The 24858-nt window shown below is 44.3% G+C and overlaps 2 protein-coding genes across 2 annotated transcripts; both read left to right on the plus strand.

Annotated features, from left to right (window-relative positions):
• Positions 1-9487: 9487 nt before the first annotated feature.
• On the plus strand, positions 9488-17341 carry LOC311325685 (cysteine/serine-rich nuclear protein 1-like). The gene is made up of 5 exons (XM_084458421.1): positions 9488-9628; positions 12096-12296; positions 13507-13778; positions 13928-14233; positions 15154-17341. Exons 2-5 carry the CDS (start codon positions 12110-12112, stop codon positions 16120-16122), a joined length of 1734 nt encoding a protein of 577 aa, XP_084314547.1. The 5' UTR covers positions 9488-9628; positions 12096-12109; the 3' UTR covers positions 16123-17341.
• A 1309-nt stretch (positions 17342-18650) lies between these two features.
• Positions 18651-24248, plus strand: LOC311325698 (Golgi reassembly-stacking protein 1-like). Its single transcript, XM_084458438.1, has 9 exons — positions 18651-18803; positions 19466-19546; positions 19670-19873; positions 20268-20354; positions 20455-20585; positions 20732-20870; positions 21262-21379; positions 21886-22038; positions 22219-24248. The coding sequence occupies exons 1-9, from the start codon at positions 18741-18743 to the stop codon at positions 22761-22763; spliced, it is 1521 nt and encodes a 506-aa protein (XP_084314564.1). The 5' UTR covers positions 18651-18740; the 3' UTR covers positions 22764-24248.
• Positions 24249-24858: the final 610 nt, after the last annotated feature.

The raw sequence follows: 24858 nt of genomic DNA on the forward strand, positions 1-24858 counted from the left end.
AGCTTGCCCTGTGCATTGAATTACAGTAAAGGTTATCAATGATGTTCATCTTAATGCTCACTTTGATGCTCTCCCCATATTACAAATTACTGAGCATTGTTTGTTGACAATGACCCAGATATGGTGAGGATGAAGACTTTTATTGTCACAAAAAAGTAACTCTTTCTGTCTGTCTGTCTGTCTGTCTGTCTGTCTGTCTGTCTGTCTGTCTGTCTGTCTGTCTGTCTGTCTGTCTGTCTGTCTGTCTGCCTGCCTGTGTGTGTGTGTGTCTCTCTCTCTCTCTCTCTCTCTCTCTCTCTCTCTCTCCATATGAATCAAGCCAGCTGGCCCAGTCAGATGCCAGTCTGAGCATGCCTGGCATAGCCTTGATGCTACTCTATATCATGCCAACACTCAAAACAGCTACATTTTATCGGCACTCCACATTGTTATCATCTCATGTGAACGCTACTGTTACTAGAACGGAAGTAGCCTATGTGTATAGTTTTTAAATGTGCTTGCTGTGACATTCAATGGATGCTACCACTAGCAGAGGAGTCAAGACCAAGTTTTTGTTGACACGTGGATTTCATACACTAAGCTATAAAACAAGTGTCAAAGGTATATTTATATGAGATCTTTTTTAAATGATTGATCAGAGGTAAATGTGAATTGCTACATTTTCTTCCATGGTAAGAGGGGTAAACATTAACTGTTCAAAATACCTCAACTTTTTACAGATGACTGAATATCCCCATGAGCTGTTGTTGCATCAGTTGTGCAGGAAAATGTCATGCAGTTGTTTCAGAGGGAAACATTATTTTGAGCTTTGTTGATAATGATGATAGATCTGGTGATAATATAATCTCAACTAGAATCACTTTCATTTACATTCTTAAATGTTGCTCGGGGAGCACAGACCTCCGCCCATGAATGCATTTCGTGGCTCAGTGCACGCGCACATGCGTGCGCACTTGCGTGGGAGCAGGACATGTTTGATATTGTTGCATTCATCCGAGCTTTATGCCAGTCCAAACCTTGTGTCTCTGTGACCTTGCCTTTCCACGTCCAGATATGACCGTTTCAACCCCCCTCAAAAGGTGAGGGGCTCCAAGTGAAGCCACCGCAGAGAAAAGGCTTTCATCATTCAACAACTGCCTTCACTTCGGTGAGTAACAAAATAATATCTAAAATATTATCTGTAGATACTGAAGTTCAGGCCGAGTGACAAAAGTCCATGGCATAATAAATGGTCCTGACAGGGCGGTATCCCGGGGATACAGGGCTGGACCAGGGCTAGATGGGACCATGGTAATTGAATTTGAATACCTCTCTTTTGGGAACAGAAAACTCAGTTTCCAGGGGGGTGAAGTAGGAGGACAAGCTTTTTTTCTCATTGGTTTACATGGTGAATCATGGTACCAGAGCTCTATTGATGATGGTTTTGTATAGTCCTCATGCACGTGCTTAACTCAAGCTGTACCTATATTGCTGATTGAGCTAACTCAGATCAGCCGGATCCATTTTCTGAAAGCGAAACCAATCTCAGCATAAATCAACTCAGGGTTGGAGTGGAACCCCTTTCGGGAATACCCCACACCCCACACCCCTAGGATGGATGATCTTACAATGCTCAGGCCCTCTAGTGGACAAAATATGTAAGACATCATCATGGATAACTCCACCAATGTCTACTAGCCACTAGATGTCAGAATATTCGCACAAGATCCACAATTGCGCTCTACAACCCTTTCAAGACCATGGAGATATATTTGACAAAGTCACTAGTTTGTTAAAAGACTACCAGTACCAGATCATAATAGGACAATATATTATAGTTTGCATCTGTACGTGACTGTGCTGAAGTTTGTCACTGCAGGAGGATGTCATTCCAAGCAGCCACATTTGTTCATGTGTAAAGCCTAATTTATACTTCATAAAACGGCTCATGGCTCATGTCTCATGGCTCTTGGTTGCCATGGAATGGAATGCCTGGGCATTGTCTTTATCTCCCATTCCATGGCAACCAAGAGCCATGAGACATGAGACATGAGCCATGAACCGTTTTATGAAGTATAAATTAGGCTTAACCCTTCAATATGTCTTACAAGCAAAATCAAAACCCTTCAACATAGTACACGTTGCTATTGAGATGTACCCAGATGCTTAGCTATTCAACACAGTATACGCTGCTATTGAAATGTACCCATGCTGCTTAGCTATTCAAGTCAAGCAGCAGTGGATGAGAGAGCATTCAGCTTTCAGCAGTTGTGTTGGGAGTCTCTGATGCTTGTGTTTTGCCAGCTGCACCAGGAGTGAGTGAATGAATGAATGAATGAATGAATGAATGAATGAATGAATGAATGAATGAATGAATGAATGAATGAATGAATGAATGAATGAATGAATGAATGAGGAAGGGAGGGAGGGAGGGAGGCCAGGAGGGAAGGAGGGCTGGGGGAGGGAGGGAGGGAGGGAAGCAACAGGGGGAGGGGGGAGGGGGGGTAGATGTGTTCAGCCGGGTACAGCCAGAGAGAACAGACAGTACTGGACTGAACAGGCCTCTCTACACTGCATGCCTCTGCTGTGACTCACATGGAGGTGCATGTGACCACACCAACAGGAGAGCTCAGTGTGTTGTTGCTGAGCTAACCAGCACACAGCCACTCCCACTGCAGGGCAACCAAGTGTGCTAGACTGAAGTCAATTAGAGACTGCGGAGTGTTAACATGTACAAATACGGCACATGCACACAGCCACGCGTCCATGCAGAGGCACGGACAAACACAATGACAACATAGCCTACGGTACAAGCAATAATATACACCCCCACTCCCAACCCCCCACCTCCCCTCTCTCCCCCTTTCACTCTGGCTCGTTGGAGATAAAGTCCAAGCTCCCTACAGAACACATTTTCACAGTTCACAACAGCAGTTTCATTGTTTACAAGTTCCTCTTGTAGTCAGACTCAAGTCAAGCAGCTGCTTTCTGCTCACAGCTAAACCACGGAAGATCACTGTGGTGGAGTTGCAGGGGGACTGCATAATCTGCTGTTTCACCACACAAAGCTACAGCTTGGCATGCCTTTGCAGTCAACCCAAGGCTCATTAGTCATGCACTGATGTGGTTGTAGACACTTTGGCAATGGAATGATAGCAACAGTCTGCAAAGTTCAATTCATCTTCATTCACACATATGCACATGACTGACATAATAAACAAACAAACAACAACAAATGTAGGCCTACAGCATGTACAATAGTCTACTACTGTACATCAAAAGAAGAACTAACAGTATTTTCTGCATTAGTCTACATTCAAAAGGGTGAACATATTTGAAATATGAACTCTTTGGTTAGGCTACTGTGCACTTTTAATTAGAATTAGAGTAAATTGCACATTTAACAAGTTTTTCATTTGAACTCTGCTGAACACAACCTGTTTAAGCAAAAAGTTGGTCCCATAAAATTTACAATGAGGCAATGCCATTTATCATGCTGCAAAGATTTGATCTTTCCACCGGAGCTGGCCAGTAATTAGCTCTCTGTACTCTTGGCATCAGGCCAAGACGTGTCACAATGGGACTTACAGGAAGTTTCTTCATGAACCCTCTTGTGAGTCCATAAAATGACACCGACACTGACAAAAGCGTGGTTACAAAAGCGTCTCTGTGGAAGTTGACATTTCATTTAAGTTGTCATTGTAGTGGAATCTTATCCAAAGCCTTTGTCTGATCCTCCTTTCCAAAGAGGAACTATGAAAGTGAACTATACAGTATCTATTTGATGGAAACTTGGCATGCTATACATTTTGATAGTCCTAAACAAAGTTTAGTAACTGGAGATTAATAGTAATAACTAAACCCCTTGTTTGAGAGAATTTAACATTTTGCCTCAAGGAGCTTTTTTCTGCGAGATTGAGTACTGTATGTTTTCTGGTCTTTGAAGGTATGTACTGTATATAGATGATAGATGATGAAAAGGGTTGACTGATTCAGCTGCTCACAGCGGTTATCTACAGTATGACCTACTTCTGTTTTTGGGGTTAGTTAGTGGTTTTTATGACACGGCTTCACCTCGGGATTTCGAACGCACTGTCAGGCTCTTCTTTATCGATAATGACCGGCAGGTCATAGGTTATCTCTCTTGCTCATTTCATAACAGTTGTTCTTCCCTTTGTGTGATCATCAATGGTGTGCTGTGATCACCATGGAGACCTCTGTCCATGGAAGACGCTGCTGGAGTGGGTCCATGTGACCTTCTGCCAAGTGGGGCTGAGGGAATGAATGAATGAATGAATGAATGAATGAATGAATGAATGAATGAATGAATGAAGGAACGAACGAACGAACGAACGAACGAACGAATGAACGAACGAATGAATGAATGAATGAATGAATGAATGAATGAATGAAGTGAGTCTTCCAGGAAGAGAGGGATGATGTGGGAGTTCTATCTACTGTACTCTTTCCCTCAGTGCCAGCATGTGTGAAACACAATATGACAGAGTAAATATTATTCTTTATCCCTGACTGTCATCTTTACATCTCCACTGACTCATCCTGTTTCAAACCTGTTACTGCATCAGCTGGAAATGCAGAAGACATTTAACTACTAGCACACTGACTCACAGCACTCAAAACATTTAAGCCAACGGGAAAAACACACCATGTTTTACAACAGGAAGAGCATGTTGAATGGTAGGTACTGTATAAACAGTAGAGAGACAGTAGGCTTTCAATAACAGCATTCCCAATTTCAAATATAACCTGGGAACACAGATCCACCAGGAAGGAGGCATGGGGAGTGAAAGTTGTGAAGATGAACGCTCTCTATATTTCCTTACGTATATCATATGTTGCCGTCTGCCAATCTTTACTTTGGCTCAATTTGTAAAGCAGCTTTTCAAAGAGAGTTCATGTTTAAACCTGGCTACGAAGATATGCCATGTGACATAGCTATTATATCATGTTTGGGGAGGGGGGGGGGGTCGCATCTGAGTAAGCTACAGTGTTTTCCCAATAAACAGCCTATTTTTCAGGTTGGCACCTTAAATTACCATTTGACTATTTGGTGACAACAAAAGCGTCACATCATCTGATATCCTATAGTTCCCAGGGGAACAGAGAACATCTCTAAAATCTGTTAAGGCCCCGGTAAAGAAATCCATGGAACAGGAAGTGGGGCACAGTTTCACATGCCTCTATGTAGGCCATCTCTGCCACAGCTCGAATAAAAAACCAGGACACTAGAGCCGATGGCAGCAACCTGAGAGGAAGCTTCAATGTAGGTTAACTACAAGTTATGTAACATTGCCACATCACTAACAACACAGTAACATAGAGGTCTCGTAGCCTTCGGCGATGGGGAATAGTGAGTGATCATCTGGAATCATCTGATTTTGGAAATCGGTAGATGGTGATGTTGAGAATACGAATACTAAAGTTAATGTATGGAAATGTTTTGGTTGAAATCGTATTACGTACATTCATAGTTTTGAATGGAACTTAGTTTCGTTCCATCTCATTCTTTATCTCATAAAGTGAGAGATTTTTGATCACCGGTAGCCAAAGATACAACTCAAATTTGCACCACAATTGCTATTCTACTACCATGTACTACCATGATGGTGTTGCAATAGCCTTGTGAGACGATCCTGATCTCGCGAGCTCACATTCTGTTTCTCTCAGCAGATCAGTCTGGAAAAGCTCCATAGAGATCCGTTTAGGCCCGAACAGAATTTGGTCGGGCCAATCAGTGTCCTGGGAACTACGATGAGAAGCCTGTGATTGACAGTGATAGACAGATAGTTCATCCAATCACCTGCCTCCATTTTTTTGTTCCTGCCCTCACCCTGTGGCCTATTTGCTTTGCTGTTGTGGTTTCCGGTCTAAACAGATCCAGATCCCCCTGTCCAAAAACGGACTCCAGAAAAAAAACTACTATGCGATGCAGCAACTTTCTTCAAGAACTTCTTAGAATACTTTGTTTGGTATGTCCATGTTTTATTCTAACTTGTAGCGACTTGCGAGACTAGGCTGCTCGAATCAGCATTGAGCCAGATCCAGTTTTGGAGTAGGCGGGCTCTAGACGGAATCCCAGCGGGCTCTAGACCGGAAACCAAGCACTGAACAGTGAATAGAAACCAGGCTCTCCCCCGGCTAGCCTGCCCTTCCAAACTGTTTCCAATGGAGCTTTCCCAGATCTAGCCTGAGGCCGTTCAATTTATGATGCAAAACCGCTGTAATGGCTTCAAAGATATATCTGGATGATCCGGAAAGTTGCTTCAAGTACTTCTTTGAATACTTTGGTACATGGTGTTTTATTTGATCTCGTAGTGGCAAAGCGGATGCAACCTGATACAAAAGCGGATGAAACCTAATACAAAACTGGACGATCAGTATCCAGACAGTACCGGATGACAGTTTTGGAGAAGCAGGCTCTAGACAGGGTCTGATAGCAAATGGAACCCAGGCTTTCCTCTGGGGAAATCTTCCTTGTATCTACAGTACATCGATTTCAGTGGGTGGGAGTACTTGCCTTGACAGACAAACTCCTTCTGCCAATCAGCGTAAAATGTTTGCCAAATCCAGTTGGAAGAATGGCAAAAACATATTTTACACAAGAAACACTGCTATAGTGCATACTCTTGCTCTTGTTTAGCCTAATATTTGTTATTAGGGGTCAAGCACCGAAGATGCGTAGAACCCTATTGTAATTGTTGGTATTCTTATTATTTTCCTTGACGCCCTCGAATAACTCTTGAAGTCCTCAACCAAAAATGCTGTAACTCGGCATGTCGCAACTACAGACCATGAGTAACTACGCCACAAAGACTCACCATGATTCACCCACAGGTGGCTCTATAATAGGCAATTTAGCATACAATGCTGCCATGTGTGATTGTGTGAAAATGTATGAAACTTTGTAGATGTACGTCATTCCTTATGAAGAGCAACTTTGCAATTTGGACCCTTGATCTCCACCATGATGGATTTGGCTGCAGATTTAAAATGTGGCAAAACATATAAAAAGTTTCTTCTCATAAAACGTAATTCCGATCGGTCTGAAATTTCCCACGTATATTTAGGGTGTTAACGGCTAAGAAATCCAATCCAAGATGGCGGAGAAACTGGCATTCAAAATTATTAATTTCAAGTGCTTATAATTTTGTACAACAACAATCTAGGGATATTAAACTCACTGGACAAGAAGAGGCCAAGACCATGTTGCACCCCATCAAAGCATTTGCAGATTTGACCATAGGTGGTGCTACAGTCAACGAATCAAAACGCAAATTTCTAAGTGCTGGAATTTCAAAAATGTATGAAACCTGGTACACTTACTTCATCCCTAATGTGGAACAAATTTGCCATTTGGACGCATGATTGCCATGATGGATTTGGCTGCAGGTTGAAAATTTGGCAAAATCTACAAAAAGTTTCTTCTCATAAACCATAAGTCTGATTGGTCTGAAATTCCACAGGTATGTTTAGGGTGCATGTCTACCTATAGGGTGTAACAGCTAAGAAATCCAATCCAAGATGGCGGAGGAACTGGCATTCAAAAATTACATTAAAAAAAACATTTGGGACACAAAGTTCAAGTGCTTAAAATTTTGTAGAATAATCTAGGGAGATTACACTCACTGGATACGAAGAAGGCACTACCATGTTGCACCACATCGAAGCATTTGCATGACTTAAAACGGATGTGTTAATATCAACACACTAATGTGTCTATATAAGAACAACACATTCTGTGTTATATTTGACACAATCACTGTGTTAGAAAATCCACCTCTCCAGACAACTTGTGTTGCTTGAACAGTAGGCTAGCTGGTGAGCTAATGGTAATGGTGTTAGCTAGCTTCCTGGAGAGGTGGATTTTCTAACACCGTGATTGTGTCAAATATAACACAGTGTTGTCCTTATATAGACACATTTGTGTGTTGATATTAACACATTTGTACGTATAGCTGTGTTTATTCTACTAACGTTATCGTCCCTTGCTTCGGGAGACGCCATTACTGTTTTTCCAGCGGCCTTATTTCATATCATCAACTATGGGACCCAATCAGGGGAAATTGATGTACCTACAGGCCAGACTGATCTAGGCTTCCTGCAGTATAAAATGCTGATGTGGGTTTATTCACGTTCACATCCAGGGACGCAATATGGGAAACAGAAGCCAAACCGGCAATACGGCAAAGACAAATAACAGACACACAATATCTGAACTGTATATTGAGATGTATTCATCCAGATACGATACTGATGAAGCAGCCTCCGTGTAGCTTACTGTGACATAGGCAGGCCTCCTGGTATATCCGTGTGACCAAACAATAGGCTACCTATAGGCTATCTGTCTACACAGATCAAGATATAGTCCAAAGACCTGCTTCTCTGGATCAGCAGGACATTGACATTCAACTCAATTTGATTAAGGTTAAACAATGTCGATATACAAATAAAGTTTGATATATATATATATCAAAATTGAAATTGAGAATGTCAACCAGTGAGTCCCTTGACTGTCCCCCTCTGATACAGTATAATTGATAGTTTTGGGTGTTTTTTCTGTAAGTAGGTCAGTGGGGTAGGGGACAAGGATAATGGGGCGGCTGTGGCTCAGTGGTAGAGCGGGTCATCCAATGGTCGTAGGGTCACCCGCCTCCTCCTGTCCACATGTCGAAGTGAAGACAAAATGTCTCCCAATGAGCAGGCAAGCACCTTGCATGGCAGCTGCCCCCATTGGTGTGTGAATGTGTGTGTGAATGGGTGAATGAGATTGGATAACAGCGCTAAAGAAGTGCAGTCCATTTACCATTTACCAAGCCTCTGACTGGACATGGGTCAGTTACGTGGTGAGGTCAAAAGGGCCACTGTTTCCAATGACAACCAGTCAATTATAGAAAGGTTAGTGGGCCATCGTGACGACAACATGTTTGTGTGTGTGCGCACGTGCGCATGCGTGTGTCAGAGCTTATTGCATCTAACAGGAACATGTTTTATCAGCAGCATCCTTTAAAAGCACTGACACAGCGGAATGTTTATCCTGTTACTCTACATTTTCCACTGGTTCTTCAGCAAACAGATTTACTCAAATTCCACAATCTCATCTATTCCATTACCCTGGCAAAATTGTTTCGACATGAATTCAGTATACTGTAGGCCTACATAGCCTGTAATGTGTATTTATCTACTCCATTGTGGGCAATTGTACTATATCATGAACAGGTTATAACTCAAACCCTTTTAGAACGATTTTAAAACTTTCTGGCCATGTTTAGGTGTGTGTGTGTGTGTGTGTGTGTGTGTGTGTGTGTGTGTGTGTGTGTGTGCGTGTGTGTGTGTGTGCGTGCGTGCGTGCGTGTGTGTGTGTGTGCGCGCGCGCGTGCGTGCGTGCGTGCGTGCCTCCCTCTGTGTGACCGACTGCGTCAGAGAGCGGGAGGAGTTCTCGTACGTCCACTCTAACCTACTACAGTGGCGAGAGAGAGGAGGAGGCACGGAGCTGCCTGTGTCAGGGATCAGCAGAAACCTTGAGGGTCTGTTCGAGAGAGGAGAGGATACTGTCACAAACTGACGGTCCCTCTCGAATTACGGATTTAATTCACTGGATTTACCTGAATATGATGATCATACACTCTTGGTGAGTAGCTGAACTGCGTTTAGGATGTGTTAAGCATTTTCGTTTTTCGTCAGTTACAGGCTCCGTGAAATATATAGTAATGGAAAGTTGTGATGTGTATTTAAAAGTTTTATGCCATAAATAATGATCTGTGTTTTAAATATTTTACGAGTAGGCTATATGGTTTACAGACAAATTGTTTGTGTCAAAAGCGCTAGACATATAGATATGGGACAGATTAGGCTACCATGACAGACTGGGTTGGTTTATGGCTTTGGGACTGCGACCCCAGCCCAGGATAAGAACAATGTTGTCATTGTTGATTCCATGTATCTCAATTCTCCAGAGGTGAAGAGGTCAGTTCAGATGCGGAAGTTGATGTTGCCTTAATGACAGGGTAACAAAAGGGGTAGCCTAGTCGAGTTAGTGTGTCACAAATTGTAACATTTTCTAGGGTAGGCCTAAAAGATAACCCATTGATGCGTAATTTACTTATTCAAACACCAGCCTGAATGTTTAAGTAATTGATAAAATGCTGGTATTGAAATGCTGAAAATCAGTGTGTGTGTGTGTGTGTGTGTGCGCGCGTGCGTGTAGGTGTGTGTGTGCGTGCGTGTAGGTGTGTGTGTGTGTGTGTGTGTGTGTGTGTGTGTAAAGTGGAGGGGTGACAAAACAAATAATTTAAAGACTCACAGTGGCAACACACAACACAAAAGTACTTTTGTTTATTCAGTTTGGAATTAATTTACTGACCGGTTGCCAAGGAACAGAATATTTTCTCGAGGCAAAAGTAGTTTTAAGAGAGGAGATGACATAATTATAGGCTACATTGCAATACTATTTTCATTTGGAAGATACAGATAACTATTACAATTAGTCTGACTTTGTTGTGACTACAGTAGAAGCATACAGCAGTCAGACTGACTTTCAGACCACTTTATTTTCAACATGTTTTGTGTGTCAGAGATGTTACTTGTGGTTTCTCGTGCCACTCCCTTGGTTATGAACACAACCACATTCTTCCTGTATTTACATACTACAGACGGTGTATAGACCTTACAAGATGGACATTTGTCCACAGTATAACTGTGTGTGTGCAGCATGAGTGACCGCAGGTCAACCAGCTCGTATGGGAGGACAGTCTGTTCTTGGCACTGCAGGTGGGCTGATGAGGAGAGCTGGGCCAGGTGGACTCTGGAGCACACTGTTCTCCACAGCCTCTGCCAATGTCCTCTTGAACTCCTCTGCAATGCAAGATGCCCCCACCACACACACACACACACACACACACACACACACACACACACACACACACACACACACACACACACACACACACACACACACACACACACACACACACACATGTTGCACTGCTCTGGGTTAACAGGTTGCCATGGTGGAAAATTCCTCATCTTCATGGATCGTCATTTCAGGGACTAGATCACTCAAATGCCACTCAATTCATTTTATTTCAATATTTTCAAGCTTTTTGCATGAAGCCATTCAACAAGATTCTCAGTGAAGAACAGCAGTGATCTGCCCACAGCCAGCCTTCAATGGACTGGTGGCAAAGAAGCAGAGAGGCTGGTGTGAGAGCTCACTTCAACCTTGGATGCAGACTCCTCCGGGGGGATCCTCTCTCCCTGGCCTGGCTCAGGGGGCAGAGGTCAACTAATACAGAGATCTGTCTGTCTGAGGGGGACAGCATGCGTGATATCCAGGCGTGTTCCTCCCATAGACATTTCTATTCTTCTAATCACATGCACATGAGTACACCTGTATTGGCAGGTCCACAGACAATACAGTCAATAGTAGATTATTTTTGTCCATAATCCCCCTGGAATAATGTGTTTGGGCTGCCTGTTTCCATGTTCCATCTGCCAAAAAAAAAAAACTAATCATTTGAATGTTAATCACTCAGGAGGAAAAGCAAGAAAACTGTTCCTGTTCTATGGATTTTTCCCACTGTCTGAAATCCTGTCCTCCTTACTGAGGCGAAATGTTTGGTTTTCGATACTCGTGAATATGGTTGTGGTGTACAATCAATATAATGACTGATTTGGGTTTAATAAACAAGCAGACGAGTCAAAACCTGTTGAACCAGCAGGGCCACTTTTTTCTCAACGGGCTAGAAGACAACTATCCCTTTAAGTGTCACTTAAAGAAGTATCCAGTTACTGTGTCTGGTACTGTGTGTACTGTCTTTGGCTTTTAGATAACATGGAGAACCTCTTGATGGCAGCTCAAAAAGCAGGACGGTCATTCTGTGTGTTTGCATAGTAACTCACTTTGGAAATGGTAAATGCAAATGTGTGCTCCTAGGAAAACAATAGAACCGTAAATGTCAGTCAGTATCATGGTACTTTTCATTACCCCTGGATATTACTAGGAATGACTTTTTCTGCAGCACACACATCGACGTCGTCACTCATTGCAGAATTGAGTATTTTATCGTTGACGGATCTGTGTTTTTGTGTTCTGGCAGAGTGTTCCAGAAACATGAGTGGGCTGCTGAAAAGAAAGTTTGCCGAGGTGGATGAGGAGGAGGAGGAGGACCCCTGCTACCCCTCCTCCCTCTCCTCCCCCACCTCCTCCTCGGAGTGGGAGTCAGACGGGGAGAGCAGTTCCAGTGACAACCAGGACTTCACTCCCAGTATCCCTACCTCACCCCTCACCAGTCTACCCAGTAAGCTTTTTATGTGTGTGTGTGTGTGTGTGTGTGTGTGTGTGTGTGTGTGTGTGTGGGTTCAAATAATGCTAAACCCCTGTTATCTGACTCATTGCCGATGAGTGCGTTCTAGGAGAGTCTGTTATCTGCCTACAGCAGCTCTGCAAGGAGACTGTGCTTAAGCCTCTCACAAGACAAAGCAGATAACGCTCAGCTGAGAAAGGCTTGCCACTGAGCTGATTGTAGTGTAAAACAATTTGCCTGGGCAATGGTACGGTACGGTACGTCGATTGAATTTGGATATGATAACACACGCTCCTCTCAAAACACACAAGCAGTTTCAAATGACTGTATTCAAATATCACCAAACTGTAGGTGGTGTCGTGCAGTGGCTCTAGGCCTGGTAATGGCCTGAATGAGTTAATCTATTTGTCTCTAACACTGCTAATGGTAAAATGAGTTAATCTATTGAGTTGTTACAGCAGCGGAGGAGGTTAAAGGGGCAGTCACAGCTCTGTTTTCATTGGTCCAGTCATCTAGCCGAACTCTCGCTGCTGAGTCCCAGTATGGTGTCGGCTGAACCGCAGCAGAACTCGCTGGGCCAGCTGGTGACCTCTGCTACCAGAGTTCATTCTCAAGCATGTGTGAAAGTAGCTTGGCTGAGTTTACCGATTCCAAAACTTTTATTGTTTAGGATTTATTGTTTTAGCAGAAGTGTTCTAAATGTTTACAGTAAACTACAGTGGAAGTGGAAGTCTGGGTATCACTGTTTCTCCAGTCCCTGCTGTTCTCGTCTTCATTCATCTGTTTGTTGTCCGTGTCCTCCGTGGCTATGCTATGTGGCTCTGCTCCTTGGTATTTCCTTTTAACAAAAAACACTGTCATGATCAACTCCGTTGACCTTTTCACTAGTCACAGCTGAAAGTCTGCCTCCTAGTGGCTATTTGGGGAACTGCAGAGGAATATATCTGTACTCTGACTTTCCCTGGGATCTCTGCAGAGGCCGAGGCTTCAAAATGATTCAACGGTCATCTTCTATGATCAGAATCTCAGTGACACATATAGATGATATTATATATATTTTTAGTATTCGGTGCATTATTGAAAACACTTGTTTTTTGCTTTCTCTTACTGTACCGTAACACCCTAACTCTTCACCAGTTAAGTTGAAATCAGTTAGACTCCGACGTCCCTAGTTTTCTTCCAACTCTGCCCTCTCTCCCTCCAGCAGTCCGGCCCATTCTGAAGAGGAAGCCCGGCGAGGCGCGCAGGCCGGTCAACGCCGTTCGCTTCGCCCTGGTGACGGTGTACCTGTTCCCGCGCTGCCAGAGTTTCACCAGCGTGCCCAGCCGGGGCGGGGCCACCCTGGGCATGGCGAGGCGGCACGTCGCCCTCCGCAGGTACACGCTGGCGGAGCACGCCCTGGACAGCCAGGCCAGACGCAGGGAGCGGCTCAGAGTAAGACTGAGACAGGAGAGACTGGACGCCCTGAGGAACAAAGTGAGTGGATATTATGGAACGGACTCTTTTTTTTACCTCACCGAAGGCCTTTTTCGTGAGAGGAAAGGCAGGTACCTTCCCTCGAACTGTAAAGCAATCTTCTTTGTCAGTTTTTTTGAAGTGACCTCCCTCTCCCCTACTCTGTCCAGCTTGCAGCCAACAGGGCCGTGGATCCGGGAGAAGCCGACAGGCTAGCTATGGAGGATCAAGTCCCCGATGAGGACTTTGACGTCCACGTCGGTGACGCAGAGCTGCAGGAGGGGGACTTCCTGCACCCCTACTCGTCCAAACAACGGCAAGCCCTGCTCAGGGCGGCGGGGGTGAAGCGAATCGACCGAGAGGAGAAGAGGCAGCTGCACGCCCTCCGTCTCTCCAGGGACGACTGTGGCTGTGACTGCCAGGGCTTCTGTGAGCCGGAGACCTGCGCATGCAGCCTGGCCGGCATTAAGTGCCAGGTACAGTAGGCCTACAGTAGGAGAGCTAAACCAACCGCTGCTAGTCGTACTGTAGTTCATCAATCCTTGATTGAGATGCGATGTTTTTATGTGTACGACAGCTTACAGTCATCGCGCACACAGTACGGTGTACAGGAGCCTATGGACAGAGGAATGTGATTACTAACACTAGCCTGTACTTCTGTCTAGTGTGTCTGTTTTCCAATCTACGAAGAGATCTAACACTTTATCGTCGCAACTGTTGGTTCAATTCTAATAAACAACCGAGTATTTTGAACCTTTTGTTCATCGCTGCATCCTCTTTGCTCATGTGTTCATCCTCTTTGCTCATGTTTTTTAGTTTATAGTTTATTTTGCACAAATATTCATAGAAAATAACAACGATTTGATATAAATTGAGATGTGTGCAGGTGACGTAAGAAATCCGAAAGGGCTTATTTGAAAACCTCACACAAAAAAGCAAAAATCATAGAAATTTGATTCAAAATATGGCAATTTGCTCATGTGTTCATCCTCCTTGCTCATGTGTTCATCCTCTTTGCTCATGTGTTCATCCTCCTTGCTCATGTGTTCATCCTCCTTGTTCATGTGTTCATCCTCTTCGCTCATGTGTTCATCCTCTTCGTTCATGTGTTCATCCTCTTCGCTCATGTGTTCATCCTCTTCGCTCATGTGTTCATCCTCCTTGTTCATGTGTTCACCCTCTTCGCTCATGTGTTCACCCTCTTCGCTCATGTGTTCATCCTCTTCGTTCATGTGTTCATCCTCTTCGCTCATGTGTTCATCCTCTTCGCTCATGTGTTCATCCTCTTCGCTCATGTGTTCATCCTCTTTGTTCATGTGTTCATCCTCTTCGCTCATGTGTTCACCCTCTTTGTTCATGTGTTCATCCTCTTCGCTCATGTGTTTTCCTACCCCAGATGGACCGCTCCAGCTTCCCCTGTGGCTGCAGTAAGGACGGCTGTTCAAACCCTAAGGGTCGCGTGGAGTTCAACTCCAGACGTGTTCAGACCCACTACCTCCACACCATCATGAGGCTAGAGCTGGAGAGACGACTGCAGGACGACACCCTGCACCACACGGACCAGAGGGGAGTCGCGGAGGAAGGCCCGGAGGTCCACGACGACCAGAACCATCAACAGCAGGCTGTCCAGGAGAAGACCTGCCCGTTTGGGTTCACTGCAGAGGAGGACGGCCTCCCGCTCACAATCCCCACCACCCCCACCTTCCACTTCAGCCCAGAGCTGGCCATGGTGGGGGAGAGCAGCTACAGCAGCGACATGACCGACTCCTCCTGTTCGTCCGCCCACAGCGAGGACTCCGACAGCGCCGGAAGCCCACAGGTCTCGGAGGGGGATGACGGAGGGTTGGCCCGCATGCTCAACCTCTGTGACTGGGAGAACGAGGACTGCTCCATGGGCAGTGAGAGTGAGGCGAGGAACGCCAGAGAGCAGCCATATCAACACCTCAGCTGCTCAGGGAGGTGTTCCAGCACAGACACAGACACAGACAATAGCATTGGCTCCTCCCTGGCTGAGTATCTAGATGAAAACGCTAACCAAGCCACAGACCTGTTCGCTGACAGTCCCCTTCAAGAATATCCAAACACTCCCTCTCCCTCCATCGACTGCTCGACCAGCTACATGGACCTCAGTCTCTCCTCAGAGTCTGACCTGGAGTTCTTTGACAACTTTCCTGACTGTGGCTCAGGCCCTCTCCACAACTCTTTTAAAGGACACACTCACTCAGACAACTTCCAGCATTTCCAGTTGTTAAGCCATCCAAGTCTCCCAAAGTACGACGACGAACATAGCACTTGCCTCCTGGAGTCTCTGATTGGCTTATCTGAACCAATCCCAGAACCGCTTTCTCCATTCACAGCTGTTTGAGATGGTCCAGTAACAAATGCTCTGGCGTAGTTTGGTGATTTTTTTACATAAATGAGCATCAAAGGGTTGCCAAACAACACAACACATTTCTATGGACTGATCACTACAGTAACTCTATTGACCATTTCTCATGGAATGTTCATATTCAAAACAGTAATAGCAGTTTACTGGGACCAAGAAGTTGTTTCCCTAGTGACCGAAAGTTCCATTGGTTCCACTGAAAGGGTCGATCGCTACAGTGTGAGACAGGCCAAATGTTGGTGTCTCATGCATCATGAGTGACAGTTGACAACCCTGGCATCAAAGATGTTTAGAGCACAGTTGTGCATTTTTCCCCCTAAGATTTATTTCTATTAATATATTATATAACATGTACAGTATGTTTCATTAAATATATTTTATTTTATGAACTGTTCTAAGTCTTTGTTGAAGAGCAGGCTCGCTTGGGTCAAACACACCCTTTTGTGATTTCTAGCTCATGTCTGAAGGCCATATGGTGCAAGTGGCAATCCTGTTAGCCAATCAAACCCGCAGCAGAGGGATAATATCAATGTGATGTGTACTTGTGCTACGTGATGAATTGGCTCATAAAGACAAAATGTTGTCAATTTACCATGACTTTAATATTTATATACAGTATGATAATTGTAGTAGTTATTTATCATTCAGAAAAAAAGAAAGATTTTTTAAAATGTATTATTAATTTATGAAATTGGGGTTTTCATTTCATGGTAGGGTTTTTAATTTCATGATAAGTGAGATTCTCCATCACAATGCTACTCCGTGGAAATTGTAGATTTGTTGTTGAGAAGTATGACTCATGAATCAATGCGAATGCAATTCTCAAGGGATCAAGGAAGGTACACAAGCTTCAGTTTTCATAGGTTGATCAAATGTTATTAGTACAGAGTGTACTTTTCTAATTAGTAGACTCTTGTCAAGTAATACAATATTATAGTTATTTATCATGCCAATGCTGTAAGCTACTTATCGTGTGTAGAATTCATCATTCTCACATGTTAATAACTGATATCGAGTTTGTCTTTTGTCAGTACATGTTGAAAATGCATTTTGTTTCCATCAAAAATGTCATCAATAGCTGGAATCTAATTTGACCTATGATGTCTATATTTATGAACTTTTTGCATTGTCTGTAAGTTATTTTGATAAAGGATCTATATTGAATTTAAATATCACAGAATTTGTAAAACAACAAATAAAAAATACATTTTAACAATATCCTAAAACGTTTATGCATAATTGTGTGACAAATCACCAGCTACTGGACGCCTCCATCGCCGTCGGAGCCGGACTGGTAGGCTATCAGGAAGTGTGGGAGACTGGAACATTATGTTCAGATTGGTTCTTCCTTCAGATTAGACCTGCGTGTCTGTCTGTCTGTCTGTCTGTTGTGGTTTCTTTTCTTCTTGACTTTTGGGCAAAAATATGAAAGGACTTTAGGAGCAAAATGCAGTTAAACCAAATTTATTGAGCACGCCAAACAGGTCAGAATTTCGGCAGTACTAAAGTTCTTTTACGAGGTGGCGAGTTTATATACTTGGCTTCAGGCCAAGTCTCACATGACAAACAAATTTGCATACAAGGGATGTACATTTAACACAGATCTGGTCAACTAGTCTTGTGATTGGTCAATAGGTCACTGAGCTCTGCCCCCCTCCGGACATGGGGGCAATCTTGGGTTCTTCCTGTCCTGCTTAGATCACGTTTCAACCGTAGACGAGGTGTTATCTTTATTGACCCAGAGGACAAAGGAATGTTTACTCAGGACAGGGCCTCTGTTGTAATCTACATGTTAGGTTGCTTGTAATTACAAAGTTCTATCTAAAATGAAGTTTATTCATTATTCTTAGTAAATGGATTACTACATGAGAGTAATACAGATGTATGGATGTAATACAGTATAAAAATATAGGCCTACTACACTGTATACCTACAGTGGCCTATAAATCTAGATTTAAATATTTTTCTTTACATTATATCTGTCTGTCTGTCTACCTATTTATATGACAATGATGATGTTACTATGATGTTTGCCAAAGTATTATTACCATGTTTGCCAAAATATTATTACCATGATGGAGTTTATTAGCCTTTCTAACTCAATTTTCCCGTGTAGCGAATAGAAACAGAATAGAGATTTATGGTTGTGCAAAGAAGGAGGTCGCGCACCACCTGGGGCGAGTTCAGTCTAAAAAAGGGTCTTCACCGTTTTGCTATGGTTTCCAGGTTGAACGATATATTTCCTCGAAACGGTTTGTAAAATGGTGTGCATCTCTCGTGGGCAACGGTCTTTGAGGTATTTTTTTGGTGTGTGTGTTACAGGTGTTACCCAATAAACAAACTGATAAACGCCACCCTTGTGCACACACAGGGTGTTCAACGCACCATCGCGTAGGCTACGTTTCAATAAACGTTATGCAACGTTTTGTCGACGCTGAACTCACCCCCGGGGATGTTCGTTGGCATCGTTATCGACTACTCTGGACTGACGAAATTCGGGACGGGACAAGATGGCCACGGATCGTCGGTGAATCTTTATAAACACTTATTTCCAACCTCGGTGAAATATAATTGTAATAGTTTTGTTTTATTTCAAAATGGGTTTATCTCAGAGCGCGGGTGCATCTGAAGGAGGAACGGATGGATATCACGTGCATGGGGTAATTAGTGATCATGATCTTCTACACTACGAAAAGTATTATTCTATGCAAATTGAAAATTAGAGTTGACAGATTGCTGGTCTAGGTAGCGAGCTTACATTAACGTTAGCGGCAGAAGGGCCTGGCGGGACGATGAGGTGGCAACGTAAATCTCCCTGCGCACCACAAGATATGATCGCTCTGGTTTTTTTAAGGGAATTGTCTATGTTCGAGCGCTATAATGTAACGTTTAGCCTATTAAATGTAGCTTATCAGTGTTGCCTTCCCTCCTTTCAAACAAAGAAACATTCCAATGCGATTGTAGGCTTAGGATAGGCCTCTTGACTAATGTGAGTTCCTCTTCGCTTGAGTTCGTAGAAGTCACACGTGTTTGAAGGAATATTTACGTAACAGAACAAATTCTGCAGCTGCAGCCATCTGCACACCAAAAGCTACAGTAGGCATATGCACAGCTAAAGACGTCTGAGTAAAAACCTGCAGATGTTTGCATGATAATCTGTAAACTGAAGTAGTTGAATCGTCCTCGAATAGCTATGGGCTATAATTGGTGTTTTATCAGCATAGCAGTGCCCTGAAAACAAGTTGGCTACTGTAAAAACAAGTGCTAGGCTACTGTATAAAAACAGCAAGCTGCATGTTTGTGTGTTTGTGTGATCTTACAGATTCAGGAACATTCACCCGCAGAGAAAGCTGGGTTGGAGCCCTTTTTTGATTTCATATTATCTCTTGACAACAACAGACTTGTAAGTCCACGCATCATACTTGGTTGATCACAATTACCTTGATAAAACTGCGGTAGCATATGCTCATTGGCAACCCAACTAGTCAATGAAATAAATTAATTTCCCCAAATGCCTCTGGGGTAGAACCAGGAGAACGACATGCTGAAGGAACTTCTCAAGGCCAACATGGAGAAGGCTGTGAAGATTGAGGTGTACAGCATTAAGACCATGATGATCCGTGAGCTGGAGGTGGTGCCCAATAACATGTGGGGCGGCCAGGGTCTGCTTGGAGCCAGTGTGCGCTTCTGCAGTTACCAAGGAGCCAATGAAAACGTCTGGCACGTGCTGGTGAGCAGTGAGCTAGACCCTCTGACGCCAGACCTGAATGATTTGACCTGTCAGCTTCTCAGCACCTGAGTGTTTGTTTATGAGCAGTGCTTGACTTGGGTGGGAGCTCACAGTGTGCCTACCCAGACAGCAATCCAATCAGGACCATATATAAGCCAGATCTGGCACTTGTGGCTTAGTTCCAGCCCATATATGGCCCAGATCCGCTTGCTATCTGGGTACTGTACATGTGTTCATATGTGTTTTTATGTGCTGCACACCATATAGCCTCCTTCAGGACATGAAGTTTTCGAAGTCTAAGTCAAGTCGAGCACGGTTTATGAGGGATATTCCAGTGGTATGAACAGGTGTCAAATCTCCATCGTTCCATGTTGCATGGCGTGCACTCCCCCAGGATGTGGACATGAACTCACCAGCTGCGTTGGCCGGCCTTCAAGCCCACAGCGACTTCATTGTGGGAGCGGACCAGGTTCTGCAAGACGTAAGCGTCGTTTATCTTTTCATTCGTCTGAGAAAAGTCTAGCCACGTGACACCTGGGCATGGCTTGATGTGGCGGTGTGTGCCGTTTGCCTCTCCTCAGTCGGAGGACTTCTTCTCACTCATCGAAGCCCACGAGGGGAAGCCGCTGAAGCTGCTGGTGTACAACACGGAAACGGACTCGTGCAGGGAGGTTGTGGTCACCCCCAACGGAGCGTGGGGCGGAGAGGGCAGGTGAGTGGTCCGTAGTACCCGGGTCTCCGTTGCGTCTCAGGCGGCGACATGAACCGTCGTAGCAGCCTGCCGTCTAGCTACGCCTGATTGGTTGAGATACAGCTACGCCTGATTGGTTGAGATACAGACGCTCTTGTCGCCTGCAGTCTGGGGTGCGGCATCGGCTACGGCTACTTGCATCGTATCCCGGCGCGTCCTGATGCAGCGCAGAAAGAGGAGGCGCCCGCTGTTCCCCCTCCTGAGGAGAGAAGCCCCTCGGAGACGCCTAGCAACGGATACACGGAGGTACGGAGCCTTTACATTCATTTTTGTGCAGCGAGTTTCCCTCTTGACAAATAAGGGAAGAAACCTCTGAGGCCATGCCGACCACCAGGGGGCGTTACCAGGAATTTTGGGTCCCATGAAAAAGATATTCCACTGGGTATAAAAGATATTCCTCTTTATTGATGAGTTGCGGTCGGTTTTATGGAGCCCCCTGAATAAATACTCCTTTTCCCCCCCTTAATAATGCCCCTAGGGGCATCACATAGCTTACCTCACGTTCTGACTTAAAACACAGACAGACCAGAGGCTACCCAAGCTATCTGGATGAATCCTGGCCCTAGATCCTGGTTAGGTGGGGGGGGTGGAGGGTAAACTCTGAGCCCAGGTTCTAGCTGAAGCTTTGTCTCCTCAGGTGCCCCTGATGGCTGCCTCTGCTCTGTCAGGCCGGGGTGAAGATCTCCAAGACCTGGAGCAGCTCAGCCTCCAGGACACCCCTCTGCCCCCCCCCATCCAGAGAGTCATGGACCCGGGTACGCTTCAAAGCCTTTTTTCAGCCCTGATCCGCAATGAGGGGAAACGGTGCCCAAGCGTCCAACCGGCTCTGTGTTTTCTCTCCGTTTACTAGCGCGGATTCGCGGTCGCAGCGGCGGTGCTGCCCGTTTCGTTTTCTTTTGAAGCTCACACCAGTAAACGGCTAACGCAGGGATGCATGCCGCCGTTTCTCACATCACGGATCAGGGCTTTACAATCCAAATCCAAATCTTTATTTATATCTCACATTCCATACACAGAGGCAACACATTGCGCTTCACAGAAAAGGGCAAAACAAAAGGTAAACAAAAGGTTTAGTTAGAGGTCCAGCGATAATCTGTGGGAGAACGCAGCGCAATTGCATGACGCACTCAAGCATCAAATGACCACTTTCAGCCTTCGAGCCAACTCTTTTGTTTGATTGACTGTTCTACTCAATTTCCTCTGCACTGTTCATGCTAGCCTGTACCCCCTCCTGGTAGTGAATGTGTTTTTGCTTCTCTAGGTTTCTCTGAGTCTGAGGTGGCCATCATGAACTCTGACCCCTCCGACATGGCAGACAGGCTGGACCTGTCCGTCTCTTCCGCCGACATCGACATGACCAACACATCGCTGGCCGTACACGAGGAGAAGGACAGTGATAACATCTCTGGGATCGGTAGGTTCCTCCATGTTTCACAGTGTCATGGTTACGCGCTGTTGTTTTCTGCACTGTCAGGAATGGTCATGGAATTGCTTCTGACACAAACTGAAATGGCAAGTTACAAACATGGATAATTAGACCAAAGTTATCAGTATGTAAAACTATATATTCCTGTTGTTTCCCTGTGTTGTACAGAGGATCTGGGGGATGAAGATCTTCCTTCACCAGATGACCAGATGGAGGGTGACCCTCAGGAGCTGAGCTGCCCACCGGCCATGGACCTGGCCTCCGAGCTCGCTTCAGCCATCGCTTCCTCCGAGACGGCCGCCGCCGAGTCACCCGTCCCACCCGGCGAGTCACCTGACCTGCTCCCCGAGCCTGTCGCCCCGCCGACGCAGCCGAATGACCCACCCACTGAGTCCCCCGACCAAGCAATGGAAGAAGAGTCCCCCGTGCCTCCTCCAGAGTCCCCTGTCCCGGTCGAGTCCCCTGTCCCGGTCGAGTCCCCTGTCCCGGTCGAGTCCCCTGTCTCTGGCTCCCCCTCCCCCCCTGTTGACCTCCTCCCTCTCCAGGCTGTTGAACCCTCCTCGGTGGACGACCCCAGAGGTCAGGAGGTCGTGGATGTTACCGAGCCCAACGTCGTCCTCATGGCGGAACAGTCTGCGGACGACCCGGCTGAGACGGCCCACCAGTGTTGCCATGACGAGGAGGAGGTCAGTCCTGAAGACGCCCTAGAGTAGGACGGCCTCTTGCCACTACAGAAAAACACTACAGGAATGCTGAACTTTGACAATCAACAGGGCATTTAGTACAGTATAAAGACCTCAAACCAAGAAAGGGCAAGTTGACGCGCTCCATAGCGGCTACTGTCAATTTAAGGTCGTTATGTGGTACAGTATGAGGTATCAGTGGACAACCTAAGTAGAAATACTTAGAAATTAGTCATGGTACACGTAGTTCGAATTGGTTAGATTAGCCAAAATGGCAATGTTACAGACATTGTATTCTTTTTAGTATGTAATTCGATGGATTTTTCTTTTGTTTCCCTTTATTTTATCATTGGAATCACCATTACATATTTCCAAAGATAAACACCTACATTAATTCTGTTGTAAAATCATAAGTATATGGTAATTCACTACAGTGATGGAATCACAAAGCACAGTTGCACCTTAGGCCTAGTTCATACTCTATGCAGGCTACTGTACGCTGACTCGGCTGTGATCACGGGCTCTATGCAAGCGCTTGCGTTAAGTTAAAAAATTTCCATGACACGTTGCTACACAAGAACACGTCAGACACACCGTGCACAGCCTCACGTAGCTGGCACTAGTTTAGCATGCGCTAGTGTAGCATGCGTAGAGTATGAATCCGCCCTTAATCTGCCTTTCTATCAATGGCAACAAGGCTTTTAACAACATACTGTACTTTTTACACCAAATGTTTGAAGTCTCTCTGAGCACATCTCAGCAATTGTAGCAGCAGCGGTTTTAATTTTGTTTTAATTTTTCTCACGGGGAATCCTTTAAATTTTGTTTAAAAAATAATAATAATTTGAAATTACAAATGACTTTACCGTTTAATATTATCACATACGGTTCTACTTTTCTGTTTGTAGCCTAATTGTATTATACACAAGTTATGATTTGTTTACAAATATGGGATCTAGGATCAGTTTGATCATTCTGAAGAGGGACATGTAGGCCCTGCTTCTGTAGGGTGTCTTTTGAACCGTGTCCTTTCACTCAGACCTTTGGTTTATTCAGGCCTACGACCTGCCGAGGTCAAGGTGAATGAGTGCCGTTCCTTTGTCACATTTCCCAATTGTGTCATTCCCCAAATGTTACCTCTGCTTAGACATTTCTGTTTTGTGATCTATGCAATAAGTCAAAAAATATGAGTGACTTGGCTATTTGCTGCAAGCAACTTGGTCACTGAACATGTCTGAAATCAGGAATACTATTATAGCTGTCATGATTTTACATGTATTTCTTTCTAATGAGATAGTGACACTACTGTAGTACCTCAACTGTAGTCACTACTGTTAACGAGTACCTTCATGTGTTTCTGTATGGGGATGGCTGGTTTTTCACTTTTATTTTTGGGTAGCTGCTTGCAGATCGAGGTATTTTTGCAAATATTTTATCAATGAAGAGTATGTTTTATTAGGAATGAGTGCAAACTAAGAATATGAATGCATTTTCTTTTGATGCAAGACTCATATCACTGGAACAAAAAAATAAAACATGTTACATGTACATATTCTTTGGTATTCTTCTCCAACCTTTTTACAAATACTGTGAAATACAACAAAAAGGTAAATGATCAGGCACAGTGAAAACGGTAGCCTAAACCATTCAAATTTATTATTTTTTAAACCCCAAAATGTACATAATCATACAACAGTAGTTAAAACCAACAGAGATATACATAATGCAGGTCATAGATCTTCATGCCTACCCTCATGAACATTCTTACAAGCAGTTGACTGAGGCACTCTAAATGTTTCACTAGGGTAAATGTAAGCATTCGTGTGGGGAGTAAATTAATACTACTCCAAAATATCCTGTAATATTGTTTATAAGGGCTGTCAATCAATTTATTTTATTGATTTATTTATGATCTGTAATTAATCACAATCGATAGCATCTTTTTTGCTGTGAAAAGCATCCAAATGCAGATATTTCAATTAAAAGATTACATTATTGTGGCAGATGAGTAAAGCATTGAATAGACATTACAAAAGGTGGCTTTATAAGTCAATATATTATTTTATTAAATTATTTGCAATATCTTATGCATAATGCGATCAATCTGAGCAAAATATTCAGCTTG

The sequence above is a fragment of the Borostomias antarcticus genome (genome assembly GCF_949987555.1).
Source record: "Borostomias antarcticus genome assembly, chromosome: 24".
NCBI lineage: Eukaryota > Metazoa > Chordata > Actinopteri > Stomiiformes > Stomiidae > Borostomias > Borostomias antarcticus.